General features: G+C 40.1%; 1 protein-coding gene across 5 annotated transcripts in view; it reads right to left on the bottom strand.

Annotated features, from left to right (window-relative positions):
- RAB3GAP1 (RAB3 GTPase activating protein catalytic subunit 1) overlaps nucleotides 1-15,332 on the bottom strand; it is a 120,179-nt gene that overhangs the window by 83,183 nt on the left and 21,664 nt on the right. For 4 of the 5 annotated variants that reach the window (XM_037167194.2, XM_053666855.1, XM_053666873.1 and 1 more), the window contains one exon: nucleotides 656-788. In XM_037167194.2, coding sequence (XP_037023089.2) covers nucleotides 656-788 — 133 coding nt within the window. Of the gene's footprint in view, nucleotides 1-655; nucleotides 789-15,332 lie in introns of those variants that run through there. The other variant, XM_037167191.2, reaches the window with a different exon arrangement.

Below are 15,332 nucleotides of genomic sequence, written 5' to 3'. Positions count from 1 at the left end.
ATTTAAAAACAATCTTTCCTCTTTTGAACTCCAGTAAATGTTATTTATGCTTTGGAATGGCATTTATCACTTTCTACCTCCTGTTACTGTTACTTACTTATAAACCTTATCCCACCTATTGGAATGTAAATTTAAGTTTGGGTTCAATTTGGCTTACAGAGTACCTAGCACATGTTAGACAATAACTATTAGCTGATTTAATTAACTTTAAAATGATACTGTGATTCTTCCTCTGAAAAGATCATACTCTACTTCAGATGAGATCAAACAACTTCATATATATAAAATATCTCTGTAGTATACTACATAATTAAGAGAACTAAATTTGTAACTCAAAATTATAAACAATCCGCCCTGGCTGGTGTAGCTCAGTGAATTGAGTGCTAGATTGTGAACAAAAGGGTCACCAGTTTGATTCTTAGTCAGGATACACATTGAATGGCTTCCAGGCCAGGTCCCCAGTAGGGGGTGCATGAGAGGCAACCACACATTGATGCTTCCCTCTCTTTCTCTCACCCTTTCCCTTTCTCTAAAATAAATAAATAAATAAATAAATAAATAAATAAATAAATAAATAAATAAATAAATAATTTTTTAAAAACCTGAAAAATAAACAATCCTATGTCAATCTTTTAAAATATATATAAAAGCTTACCTTCTAACACTTCATCATTTCCTTCTTTATCAGTGGATTCTTGTACAAGATAATGATGAGTAATTGAGAATTTGAAGTCAGCAAAGAGAATTTCATCTGATTTCTCTTCCCATGTGCCAGAAGTAAATATACCCTATATTTAACAATAAATGGGGGAAAAACATTAAAGTACTCAATAGTTAGCATTATGTTTATTAACCATAGGAATACTTCCCCCTTTTCCTGCCTACTAATCTAAAAGTTACATCCTATAATTATCTTCCACAATTAAAGCAAAAAAAAAAAAAAAAAAAAAAAACCCCACACATGTGAATAAACAGGAGCCCTCACTGATATAGTTCAGTGGATTGAGAGCAGGCCTGTGAACCAAAGGGTCGCCAGTTCAATTCCCAGTCAGGGCATACGCCTGGGTTGCGGACCAGATCCCCAGTGGGGGGCCTATGAGAGGCAACCACACATTGATGTTTCTCTCCCTCTCTTTCTTTCTCCCTTCCCCTCCCTCTAAAAATAATAAATAAAATCTTAAAAAAAATAAAGAGGAAGTCATTTTGTAAATGACTTATCAGTGTTCCTTTAAAAAAATTCCCTAAAGGACTTCCAGCCAAGATAGAGGAGTAGGTAGACACACTGTGCCTCCTCCCACAATCAAAATAAGGACAACAAAAAATCAGAAACAAAATAAGACCAGAATTGACAGAAAATTGAACTGTATGGAAGTTGGACAGCTAAGGAGCTGAAATAGACACATTCATCGGGACGGTAGGCAGGGCGGAGTTGGGCAGCCCAGCAGAAAGGGGTTGCCGCACAACAAGTGGTGACACTGGGCGCCCAGGCAGCAGTTGGAAGACCCCAAGCATGGGGTGGCAATGGGCAGACCAAGCAAGGGGGAAGTGTGAAGCGAAGTACTACCCGCTAGGTGGTTGGCTGACCAGGTGGTCCCACATTTTTGCGCAGATAACAGGGGAGCAAGACAGAGTGCGCAACCCAGGGTCCTAGTGCCAGGATATAAAGCCTCAAAACACCAACTGAAAACACCCGTGGGGTTGACGCACTGGGAGAGACTCCCAGCCTCACAGGAGTTCACTGGAGAGACCCACAGGGTCCTAGAACATACACAAGCCCACCCACCTGGGAACCAGCACCAGAAAGGCCCAGTTTGCTTGAGCGAAGCAGCAGAAGAGACTGAGGGCCGACACAGAGCAGAGTAAGTGCCATGGTTTCCTTTCAGACCCTGCCCTCACATAGTGTCACAACCCAGCAACTGGGCTGCCCTGCCCTGGTGAACACCTAAGGCTCCACCCTTCAGGATGTAACAGGTGAAACAAGACCAAAAAAAAAAAAGCCCCAAACAGAACAACAGATCAAAGCTCCAGAAATAATAGAACTAAGCTACCAAGATACAGCCAACCTATCAGATGCACAGTTCAAAGCACTGGTGATCAGGATGCTCACAGAATTGGTTGATTTTGGTTACAAATTACATGAAAAAATGAAGGCTACACTAAGTAAAATGAAGGAAAATGCACAAGGAACCAACAGTGATGGGAAGAAACCGGGCACTCAAATAAATGTAGTGGACCAGAAGGAAGAAACAACCAAACACAAAAGAATAAAGAGACAAGAATTCAAAAAAATGAGAAGAGGCTTAGGAACCTCCAGGGCATTTTTAAACGTTCCAACATCCAAATTATAGGGGTACCAGAAGGGGAAGAGGAAGACCAACAAATGAAAAACTTATTTGAACAAATAATAAAGGAGAACTTTCCTAATCTAGCAAAGGAAATAGACTTCCAGGAAATCCAGGAAGCTCAGAGAGTCTCAAAGAAGGTGGACACAAGGAGGAACACACCAAGGCATGTCATTAATTACATTACTGAAGATTCAAATGAGGGAGAGAATCCTAGAAGCAGCAAGAGATAAGGGGACAGTCACCTACAAAGGAGTTCCCATCAGACTGTCAGCAGATTTCTCAGAAGAGACCTTACAGGCAAGAAGGGGCTGCAAAGAGGCATTCCAAATCATGAAAGCCAAGGACCTACATCCAAGATTGATCTATCCAGCAAAACTTTCATTTAGAATGGAAGGGCAGATAAAGTGCTTCTCAGATAAGGTCAAGTTAAAGGAGTTCATCATCACCAAGCCCTTATTATATAAAATGTTAAAGGAACTTATCTAAGAAAAAGAAAATAAAAACATGTATAGTAAAATGACAGCAAACTCACAGTTATTAACAACCACACCTAAAACAAAAACAAACTAAGGAAACAACTAGAACAGGAACAGAACCACAGAAATGGAGATAACATGGAGGTTTATGAACAGGGGAGTGGGAGAGAGGGGGAAAAGGTACAGAGAATAAGTAGCATAGATGGTAGGTAAAAAATAGGGGGAGGGCAAGAATAGTATGGGAAATGTAGAAGCTAAAAAACTTAAGATACATGGACATGAAATAAAAGGGGGGAATGTGGGTGGGAGAGGGTGTGCAGGGTGGAGGGGAATAAAGGGGGGGAAATGGGACAACTGTAATAGTATAATCAATAAAATATATTTTTTAAAAAACTCCTTAGGGCCCCAGCTGGTGTGGCTCAGTGGATTCAGCACCAGCCTGCGAAACAAAGGGTTGCAAGTTGGATTCCCAGTCAGGGCACACGCCTGGGTTGCAAATCAGGTCCCCAGTAGGGGGGCGCACAAGAGGCAACCACACATTGATGTTTCTCTCACTCTCTTCCTCCCTTTCCCCCTCTTTAAAAATAAATAAAATCTTTTTTAAAATTCCCTAGGATATTAACTATCAAGTAACTTACAAAATTATAACTTTCAAGCACCTGGATTTTTTCGGACCATAAGATGCACCTAGGTTTTAGAGGAAAATAGGAAAAAATTTTTGAAGCAAAAAATGTGGTAAAATATTTAATAACATAGATAACATATTTCACCAATGTGAATGTAAACAGAGCTCAACAGCAGCATTAACAACCATTATTCCTCCAAAATTGGGGGTGGGGGGAGCATCTTATAGTCTGAAAACACAGTACTTTTTGTGGATGAGTCTCTGTATAAAATCATGAATAGAGTAAATCCCACACTTCTTCACATGCAGAAAGAAAACCTCTCTACCGATAGCAGAATCTCTAAGCTACTTTCAACTAAAAAGGATGAAATCTTATAAATTTTAACAATTAGAAAAATACAGAACAAAATACACTTTTATAAAATCTCAAACCAAACAACAACATGAAGTAGCGCACAGTGTTACTGAACATCAGAAATTGCTTCTGTCCTGGATCGTGTAGCTCAGTGGATTGAGCACTGGCCTGCAAACCAAAGGGTTGCTGGCTTGATTCCCAGCTGGGGCACATGCCTGTATTGTGGGCCAGGTCCCCAGTTTGGGGGTGTGGGAGAGGCAACCAATCATTATGTTTCTCTTGCACACTGATGTTTTTCTCCCTTCCCTTATCTCTACAAATAAATAATATCTTTAAAAAATAAAAAGAAATTGCTTCAGAAAAAAGCAGCTCATTAAATCAATTTAAGTGACATGACATCTGTAGTACTTATTTGCTTAACAGATTTTTGAAAGCTTCTTTATCACGGTTTGGCATTCAAATATTTTCATTTAAACTCAACTTTTTGTGAACTTTGTTTTCACTTTATTTAAAAATTTTTGCCATTATAGTTTATTCAATATTATTTTGCATTAGTTTCAGATGGTAGACAATCATATACTTTACAAAGTGGTTCCCCCAATATTTAAGTACCCTCTAGACACCACACATAGTTATTAGAATATTACTGACTATACTCCCTATGCTGTAGTTTATAGCCCCATGACTATTCTGTAACTACCAATTTGTACTCCCTAACCTCTTCATCCTTTTCACCCAGTCCCCTAAACCCTCTCCCGTCTAGCAACCACCAGTATGACCTTTATGTCTATGAATCTATTTCTATTTTGTAAACAGCAACTTCTTTTTTTTTAAGATTTTATTTATTTATTTTTAGAGAGGGGAAGGGTAGGAGAAAGAGAGGGCGAGAAACAGCAATATGTGGTTGCCTTTCATGTGCCCCAAACTGGGAACCTGGCCCACAACCCAGGCACATGCCCTGACTGGGAATTGGACCAGGGACCTTCTGGTTCACAGGCCTGCACTCACTCCACTGAGCTACACCAGCCAGGGTGTAAACAGCAACTTCTTGATTGGAAAACATTTTAATTAAAAGTTTCAAAGAACTCCCTTACCTATACAACATAACCATAGAGAAGAATTGTTCCCATGGGGCCTCTAATCTCCCATTGTTATTCTTTCCAATGGAGAGGGACACAGTCATTGCAGCAGAGCAACTCTATGAAGCAGGAAATACCAACCCAGCACAGAAAGTCCCAAACTAGACAGAAAATATGTGATAAATAATTCTGAATTACTGAGTTTCTATAAAATGTTTTCATAACTATATCTAATGTATAACAGCCAAATGTTTTATCTGTGTTCTGACAAAGTATTTATAGTTCTGAATTGAGTTAAATTATAATACAGGGTCTGCCAGAAGTAAGGCCTGCTTGAGTGTGGTTGGTAACGTGATAATATGGGTACAGTAATTTACAGTTTTAATGTGAACATTTCACCTAAAATGTCATATGGTCTGCTTGAGTATGACAGTGTTCTGTCACAGAATTACATGCTTATGATTTTGTAATAAAAGATTTTATAATTAAAAAGGGGTGTCATTTCTGCCATACCCAGTATTGTAAATGTGCTAGAAGTATCTTATTAAGTAAATATATCAAATAGCAATCTTTTCATTAGCAGGATAATCACCATGCAAGACATGTACATGTTGGGGTTCCTTAAAGAAAGGTTAACCTGTGTGAAATTAGGACATATATGGCCCATACCAAAAGCTTCAAACTGGAGTAAGTAGTATCATAATATACAGAAGAGCCTGGTTTCCTAAGAGAAATGCCCACTATTAAAGAAGTAAAGACTAAAACTAAGGAAAAAAAGATGAGTCCAGAAAATGAGTCAGTGCCTTTCTCAAACCTATAGAAAAACTGAAATATTCTTTTATTCTTTTTAAATAAAAAAATTTATTCGATCCTAATCCTGATTTCTGGGTACTGCTGTCAACCTTATCACCAGCTACTTAAGGAGAATCTGGTTATATTCAATAAGGCATCCAGATTCTGTCTCCAAAACAGTTTTTAAAATAATTTAGCTCAAGTGAGAAACAACATTCAAATCTCCCTCCTTCAATTAAATTATGACATAATCACTTGACATTAAATTCCAGTATGGTATATATTTATGATTAAAACAAGAAATGACAACTCCAATTCAAAATTAATCTAGTAATTCATAAAAAATAACCTCTGATAACTCCAATCCAGATAATAAAAAGAAATGAGCATATACATTGGAAAGAAATAAAACTGTACTCACAGACCACTTGATTATATACAAGGAATATTCAATAAAATCTACAAGCTACTAAAAAGCTGTTGCACTTATGAAGTTGGGGAATTCAAGGTGAATATACAAAAACCATATGTATTTTTACATACTATCAGCAAATACTTGGAAAATGAAAAATTTTAAATATACTGCTCACAACATCAAAAATAAATCAAATATCTATGAATAAACAAGAAAAGATGAACAAGAACTGTATCTAAAAATACTTCAAAACACTGCCAGAAGATATTAAAGTCCTAAGAGATATATCATAGACACAGATAGAAAAATACAACACTATGAAGATTTCAATCAATTCTCCCCAAATTAATCTATACATTAAACACAATCTTAATCAAAATTTCAGCAGGCATTTTGTAGAAACTAACAAGCTGATTCTAAAACTAATTTGAAAACCCAAAGGACCAAAATAGCTAAAATAATTTTGATGAAAAATATACTATCTAATTTTAAGATTCACTTTGCCACAGTTACTAAGCACTGCAGCATTGGCATAAGGTCAAAAGGTGAATAAAACATAATGGTCCAGAAATACATTCATACCTATACTTCATTTTACAACAGAGGAGCCAATGCAATTCAGTAGGGAACGGATGGTCTTTTCAACAAATGAATAGTAAGATATTCACATGGAGGAAACAGAATTATCTTCACAACACTTGAGATACTCAAAGATTCCTTTGATAGGAAACTAACAATAAAAATTTTATCTTGGGAAAGAAAATGAACTTTATTAAAAGTTTATGTTGAAGACTTCCGCCAAGATGGAGGCATAGGTAGAAACACTATGCGTTCTCGCACAACCAAGTTTAAAGACGACAAAGTATTAGTAACAAAAAAACACAGCCAAAAGACAGAAAATTGAACTATACAAAGTCCGACAACAATGAACCCTTCAGCCAGACCAGTAAGAGGGGCAGAGTCAGCGACTGGCGGAGTGGAGTTGCACAGGAAAACTCGACCAGACCGATTCAGGCGGGTCCAGGCGGGTGGGCTGTGGTTGGCGGATCCCAGGCATGGGGTTGCGATGAGGAGACCCAGTGAGGGCGCGAGGTGGCAGGCTGACTGTGATCACACATTTGAGACCAGATAAACCGGCAAAGGAGCAAGCACTGAGAGAGACCAAGCAGTCCCCAGCGGGGACCAGCAGAGGAAGCAGCAGAGGGGACCACCATTGCCCCTATTTGACCCTGCCCCCACATACAGCATCACAAACCAGCTACCTGGGCAGCCTCGCCCTGGTGAACACCTAAGGCTCTGCTCCTCATACACAACGAGCATGAACAGACCAAAAATGGTTCAAGAAGAACTCAAAGCCCCAGGGCCCATAACCCTAAGAAATTAAGAAATAGCAAAACTTTCAGATGCACAGTTTAAAATACTGGTGATCAAGATGCTCACAGAACTGGTTGATTTTAGTCACAAATCAGAGGAACAAATGAAGGCTAAACTAATTGAAATGAAGGGAAATGCACAGGGAACCAATAGTGATGGAAAGGAAACTGGGACTCAAATCAAGGGAGTGGACCAGAAAAAAGAAAAAAAATGACCAAACAGAAAAATAGGAACAAACAAGAATTCAAAAAAATGAGAGGCTTAGAAATCTTCAGGACATCTTTAAAAGCTCCAACATCCGAATTATAGGGGTACCAGAAGGGGAAGAGGAACAGCCAGCCACAAGTGGAACACTTATTTCAACAAATAATAAAGGAGAATTTCTCCAATCTGGCAAAGGAAATAGACTTCCAGGAAATCCAGGAAGCTCAGAGAGTCCCAAAGAAGTTGGACTCAAGAAGAAACAAACCAAGGCACATCATAATTACATTACCCAAGATTAAAATGAAGGAGAGAATCCTACAAGCAGCAAGAGATAAGGTGACAGTCACCTACAAAGAAGTTCCCATCAGACTGTCAGCAGATTCTCAGAAGAGACCTTACAGGCAAGAAGGGGCTGCAAAGAGGCATTCCAAGTCATGAAATCCAAAGACCTACAACCAAGATTGCTTTATCCTGCAAAGCTTTCATTTACAATGGAAGGACAGATAAAGTGCTTCTCAGATAAGATCAAATTCAAGGAGTTCATCATCACCAAGCCCTTATTATATGAAATGTTAAAGGGACTTATCTGAGAAAAAGAAGATAAAAAAATATGAACAGTGAGAGGACAAGTTCAGAGTTAATAACAACCACACCTAAAGAAAGAAAACTAAGAGGACAGCTAGATCAGGAGCAGAACTACAGAAATGAAGATCTCATGGAGGGTTAGCAACAGAGGAGTGGGAAGAGGAGAAGGGGAGAGAAGGTACAGAAAATAAGTAGCATAGATGGTAGGTAGAATATAGATGGGGGGAAGGCAAGAGAGTATAGGAAATTTAGAATCTAAAGAACTTGAGACACTTGGTCATAAACTAAAGGGGGAATGGTGGGGGAAGGGAGTGCAGGGCACAGGGGAATGAATGGGGGAAATAGAACAATTGTAATGGCATAATCAATAAAATTTTTAAAAAGTTTATGCTTATCAAAGGACAAGAAAATTAAGGGAAGCTACTAGAGTGAAAACTCAAAATATATATAACTGACAAAGGACTCACAACCAGATACTTGAGGATAATTTAAAAACTAAACAATTTCTTTAAAATGAGCAAAAGACTTCAACACTCAGCAAAAAACAGCTACGAATGAGGGACATGAAAGAACAAACAAATGGGACCTCATCAAATTAAAAACCTTCTGCATGGCTAAAGAAAACAGCATTAAAATGAAAAGAGAACAAACTATATGGAAAAACATATTTGCCAATGATACTTTGGACAAAGGTTTGATCTACAAAACATATAAAGAACTCACACAACTCCACTCTAGGAAAACAAAAAACTAATTTTAAAAATGTGCAAAGGACCAGCACTTCTCCAAGGAGGACATACGGAGGGCCGAGAGACATATGAAAAGATGCTCAGCATTACTAGCCATCAGAGAGATGCAAAACCACAACGAGATACCACTTCACACCAGTCAGAATGGCCATCATAAACAAATCAACAAACAACTGTTTGTTGTTGGTAGGAATTCTCTGTTGGAGAGGATGTGGAGAAAATAGAACCCTAGCACACTGTTGGTAGGAATGCAGACTGGAGCAACCACGAAAACTACAAATTTCCTCAGGAAACTAAAAATGGAACTACCTTTTGACCCAGCAATTCCACTGCTGGGATTTTATCCTAACAGCCCTGAAACACTAATTCAAAGGAATCTATGTACCCCAGTGTTCATAGCAGCACAAATTGCAATAGCCAAGTACCCATCCTAAGTGCCCATCAGTAAATGAGTGGATCAAAAAACTGTGGTACATTTGAACAATGGGAATGCCACACAGCAGAGAAGAAGAAGGAGCTCCTACCCTTTGCAACAGGAAGGATGGAACTGGAGAGCATTATGTTAAGTGAAATAAACCAGGTGGTGAAGGACAAATACCATACGATCTCACCTTTAGCTGGAACACAATCAACAAAAGAAAAAAGCAAACAAAATATAACCAGGAACAATGAAATTAAGAACAATCTAACAATAGCCAGAGGGAAGGGGGGAAGGGACAGTGAGGGGAAGGATTTTCAGGAACTACTATAAAGGACATATGAACAAAACCAAGGGGGAGGGTGGAAGCAAAAGAGGGAGGTGGGTTTGGATGGGGTGGGGGGAAAATGTAGACAACTGTAACTGAACAATAAAATAATTTTTTAAAAAAACTATGAATGTCCAATAAACATAGTCAACTGTGATGAATTACTAGACACCATTTGATATCAGTAGTCATTAATGAAATACAAAACAAAGCCACTATAAAATACCACTTCAGGACTTCTTCCGCCAAGATGGAGGCGTAGGTGGAAACACTGTGCCTCCTCACACAACCAAATTTGAAGACAACAAAGTTTTAGCAACAAAAACACAACTAAAACACAGAAAATTGACTGTATGGAAGTCTGACAACAATGAGCCATTCATCCAGACTGGTAAGAGGGGTGGAATCAGTGGCTGGCAGAGCCGGGTCACACAGGAAAAAGTGGCCAGACCAACCAAGGCACTCAGGCGGCAGTTGGCGGATCCCAGGTGTAGGGTGGCAACAGGCAGACCAAATGAGGGTGCAAGGCAGCTGGCTGACTGCGGTCACACATTCACACTCACATAAACCAGGTGAAGGAGTGAGCAGTGAGACAGACCACACAACCCAGGGCCCCAGTGCTGAGAATTAAAACCTAAAAGCATCAAGTGAAAAAACTTTTGGGGTCAAGGTGCCGGGAGAAGCTCCTAGGCTCACAGAGAGTTTGTTGGAGAGACCCACAGGGTGCTAGAGGGTGCACAGGCCCACACACCCCGGAGCCGGCACCAGGGGGGCCAAGTTTGCTTGCGGGAAACAGCAGAGGGGACAGAAATCCAAAAGAGAGCGGAAAAAACGCCAATGCCCTTTTCTGACCCCACCCCCACATACAGCCTCACAATCCAGCAACTGGGTTGCCCCACCCTGGTGAACACCTAAAGCTCCACCCCTCATACATAGCGGGAGCAAACAGACCAAAACACTATGGCTCAACAAGAACAGCTCAAAGCCCCAGAGCCAATACTTCTAAGCGACCAAGAGATAGCCAATCTATCAGATGCACAGTTCAAGACACTGGTGATCAGGATGCTCATAGAACTGGTTGATTTTGGTCACAAATTAGAGGAACACATGAAGGCTAAACTAATTGAAATGAAGGGAAATGCACAGAAGACCAATAGTGATGGAAAAGAAACTGGGACTCAAATCAAAGGAGTGGATCAGGAGGACAAAATGACCAAACAGAAAAGAATGAAGAAACAAGAATTCAAAAAAAGGAGGAGAGGCTTAGCAACCTCCAGAACATCTTTAAAAGCTCCAACATCCGAATTATAGGGGTACCAGAAGGGGAAGAGGAACAGCCAGCCACAAGTGGAACACTTATTTCAACAAATAATAAAGGAGAAGTTCCCCAATCTGGCAAAGGAAATAGACTTCCAGGAAATCCAGGAAGCTCAGAGAGTCCCAAAGAAGTTGGACCCAAGAAGGAACACACCAAGGCACATCATAATCACATTACCCAAGATTAAAATGAAGGAGAGAATCCTACAAGCAGCAAGAGATAAGGGGACAGTCACCTACAAAGGAGTTCCCATCAGACTGTCAGCAGATTTCTCAGAAGAGACCTTACAGGCAAGAAGGGGCTGCAAAGAAGTATCCCAAGTCATGAAAGCCAAGGACCTACATCCAAGATTGCTCTATTCAGCAATGCTTTCATTTAGAATAGAAGGGCAGATAAAGTGCTTCTCAGATAAGATCAAATTCAAGGAGTTCATCATCACCAAACCCTTATTATATGAAATGTTAAAGGGACTTATCTAAGAAAAAGAAGATTAAAATATGAACAGTGAAAGGACAGCAAACTCACAGTTATTAAGAACCACACCTAGGACTTCCGCCAAGATGGAGGTTTAGGTGGATGTGCCGTACCTCCTCACACAACCAAGTTTAGGGACAACTAAATATTAGCATCAGAAAACACAACCAGAACACGGAAAACTGAACTTTTCGGAAGTCCACTAACAACAAATTCTTCAGCCCGACCGGTAAGGGGCGAAACTGGCGTCTGGTGAGGAGCTGCAAGGGAGGGCTCGGTAGGACCCGGGCGCGGAATCCAGACGCGCGAATCCAGGCGCACGGGTTCCAAACCCAGGATTGGACCTAGTGAGCGACCGAGCAACCCACCGGGTGAGCGACTGCAGAGGAGACAGTGGGGAGGCGGTGCAGCGAGTTGACTGTGGTTGCCTAATTGCGCGCGAGCAAGGGAGTGGGCGGTTGGACCCGCCGCAGCTGCGATAGAGGGCGCCGCCATTTCCCCGCTCTGACCACGCCCCCACATACAGCGTCACAACCCAGCAACCTGGGAGTCCAAGGCGCAGTTTCTCACATTTAAAGGGCCAGAACAGACCAAAAATGTCGCAGGGAGACCTCAAAGCCCCAGAGATAAATCTAAGCGACGAAGAAATAGCAAAACTCTCAGATGCACAGTTTAAAACACTGGTCATCAGCTTCCTCACAGATCTGGTTGATTATAGCCACAAATTAGAGAAACATATGAAGGCTAAATTAAGGGAAATGAATGGAATTCCACAGGAAACCCATAGAGATGAAAAGGAAACTGGGACTCAAATCAATGGAGTGGACCAGAAGAAACCAAATAATGGCCAAACAGAAAAGAGTCAAGGAGCAAGAATTCAAAGAAATGAGGAGAGTCTTAGGAACCTCCAGGACATCTTTAAACGCTCCAATATCCGAATTATAGGGGTACCAGAAGGGGGAAAGACACAACCACCAGTGGAAAAACTATTTGAACAAATAATAAAAGAAAATTTCCCCAATCTGGCAAAGGAAATAGACTTCCAAGAAATCCAAGAAGCCCAGAGAGTACCAAAAAAGTTGGACTCAAGAAGAAACACACCAAGGCATATCATAATTACATTAGCCAAAATTAAAATGAAGGAGAGAATCCTAGAAGCAGCAAGAGCTAAGGGGACAATCACCTACAAAGGAGTCCCCATCAGACTGTCAGCAGATTTCTCAAAAGAGACCTTACAGGCAAGAAGGGGCTGGAAAGAAATATTCCAAGTCATGAAATCTAAAGACCTACAACCAAGATTGCTCTATCCAGCAAAACTTTCATTTAGAATGGAAGGACAGATAAGGTGCTTCTCAGATAAGATCACATTCAAGGAGTTCATCATCACCAAGCCCTTATTATATGAAATGTTAAAGGGACTTATCGAAGAAAAAGAAGTTAAAGAAACATGAACAGTGAAAGAACAACAAGCTCACAGTTATTAACAACCACACCTAAAACGAAAGCAAACTAAAAGAACAGCTAGATCAGGAGTGGAAATATAGAAATGAAGATCTCAAGGAGGGTTAGCAACAGGGGAGTGGGAGGAGGAGAAGGGGGAGAAGGTACAGTGTTGGGGGCTGGGATAAGCCTGAAACAGGCTGATACAATCCCACCTGAAGGTTGCGCCTGAATAACAGGATGCTGCGGTTAGGAGCCATAGAACTCCCCCTCCTGGACATGCGGGTGGCACACCAATCAGTGCCTTGATTACGCGCGGCCGCCATGCACCCCCCGGCCAATCGCAGGCTAGAGCACGCTTTGAAGCCACCTATCCACTGCACTTCCTCCACTGCCCTCCTCTATATAACTCCCTCCATTTTGAAATAAAATTTGCAGCTTGATCAGAATCCTTTGTCTTGCTGCCATTCTTCGCGCCTCCTGTCCCATCCCCCTTCATCCGTTACAGGTATATCGGCGGACCCCGTTGACTGCCTCGCGGGCCGAGGCAGTACAGAAAATAAGTAGCATAGACAGTAGATAGAAAATAGATGGGGGGGGCAAGAATAGCATGGGAAATATAGAACCTAAAGGACTTGAGACACATGGACATAAACTAAAGGAGGGTAATGGTGGGGTTGGGGGGGCAGGGTGGAGGGGAATGAAGGGGGGAATAGAACAACTGTAACAGCATAATCAATTTAAAAAAATAAATAAATTAAAAAAAAAAAGAACCACACCTAAAACAAAAGCAAACTAAAAGGACAGCTAGATCATGAGTGGAAACATAGAAATGAAGATCTCATGGAGGGTTAGCAACAGGGGAGGGGGAGGAGGAAAAGGGGGGAGTAGGTACAGAAAATAAGTAGCAGAGACCGTAAGTAGAAAATAGATAGGAGGGAGGGCAAGAATAGTATGGGAAATAAAGAATCTAAAGAACTTGAGACACGTGGTCATAAAGTAAAGGGGGATATGGGGGGGAATGGGAGGAGGGGGTGTGCAGGTGGAGGGGAATAAAGGGGGTGAAATGGGACAACTGTAATGGCATAATCAATAAAATATTTTAAAAATACCACTTCTCACCCAACAAGATGACCAAAATTAAAAATGTGACAATGTCAAGTGTCAGAGTGAATGAGCAGCAACTTGAAATCCTAATACATTGCTCAGAACATAAAACAGTACAAGCACTTTAGAAAATAATTTAGGAGTTTCTACTCAAATTGAACATAAGACCTAGTAATTCCACTAAGAACATAAATAAATCAAAGCTTGGGTTCAAAAATTATTCATAGCAGCTTTATTAACAAAAGTAAACAATGGAGACAATTTAAATATCAACAGGAGAAAGGACAAATACATTGTGACATTGTAATACAATACAAACAATGATATGGGTAACACTATTTTTAAAGCACTATTGAGCAAAAATGTCAAACACAAAGTGTATGCGTACTGTATGATTCTACTTATACAAATTTCAAAAACAGGAAGAACACTCTATATAAGTGAAAGAAATAGGAACTGTGGGATTACAGTTGTTGGGGTTTTTTGTTTGTTTTGTTTTGTTCTACCTATGAGATTGCCTGGAGAGAGAAACAAGGACTTTTCCTGCCATGGTGAAAATGTTCTGTATTTTTATTGAGATGGTGGTAACAAGGTAAATACTTTGTCAAAACAAACTGTACACTTAAATTTTGTACGTTTTACTATAAATTATATCCCATAAAGGAAAAAACTATGATTTTTTTAAAGAAACAAGGAAATGGGGTATAAGGGAAAGAAAAATGTTCTTTAAAAAAACAGATACTGGCAATTTTCAAGAACAACATGTACTAGATCATTGTAATTTGTACCCAACAATCCTTCACACTTATCATTCAGCTTAATAATGAGGCAACCAGTGAAATATTGAGCCAGAACTCTGCAGGGCCCAAGAACTCTACAAGATAAAGATCACTCTTTTATAGTTGAGCCCGTCACAATATCTGGCCCAAAGTGTTTTATCTCTACCCTATTATCCTTCTTCTACATGGTTCTCTTCCTAAAATACAAATCTTCTCCATTTAAAATACTTTAGTAGCTTTCTATAATCTACATAGTGAGTGATTGCTAGTGACTTTTAATCACATTCTATCAGTAAAAATGTTTGAATATTCATCTCCAAAAAACCTGGAATTATCTTCTGGTGGGTGGCCCCCTTGCAGCACAGGCTTCCCCTGCTAGGTGAGTGTTCTAGGAACCCATCTGTATCAGTGTACCAGCTAGCATTGTCATGAGAGACTTCATTCAGCTTCAGCGAATCTTTTCTTGAAA

This window comes from Artibeus jamaicensis, unplaced genomic scaffold (assembly GCF_021234435.1).
Source record: "Artibeus jamaicensis isolate MK-2021 breed Jamaican fruit bat unplaced genomic scaffold, CSHL_Jam_final contig_1284, whole genome shotgun sequence".
In the NCBI taxonomy this organism is placed as follows: Eukaryota; Metazoa; Chordata; class Mammalia; order Chiroptera; family Phyllostomidae; genus Artibeus; species Artibeus jamaicensis.
Note: the sequence above shows the minus strand (reverse complement) of the source record. Positions and strands in the feature narration are given on the sequence as shown.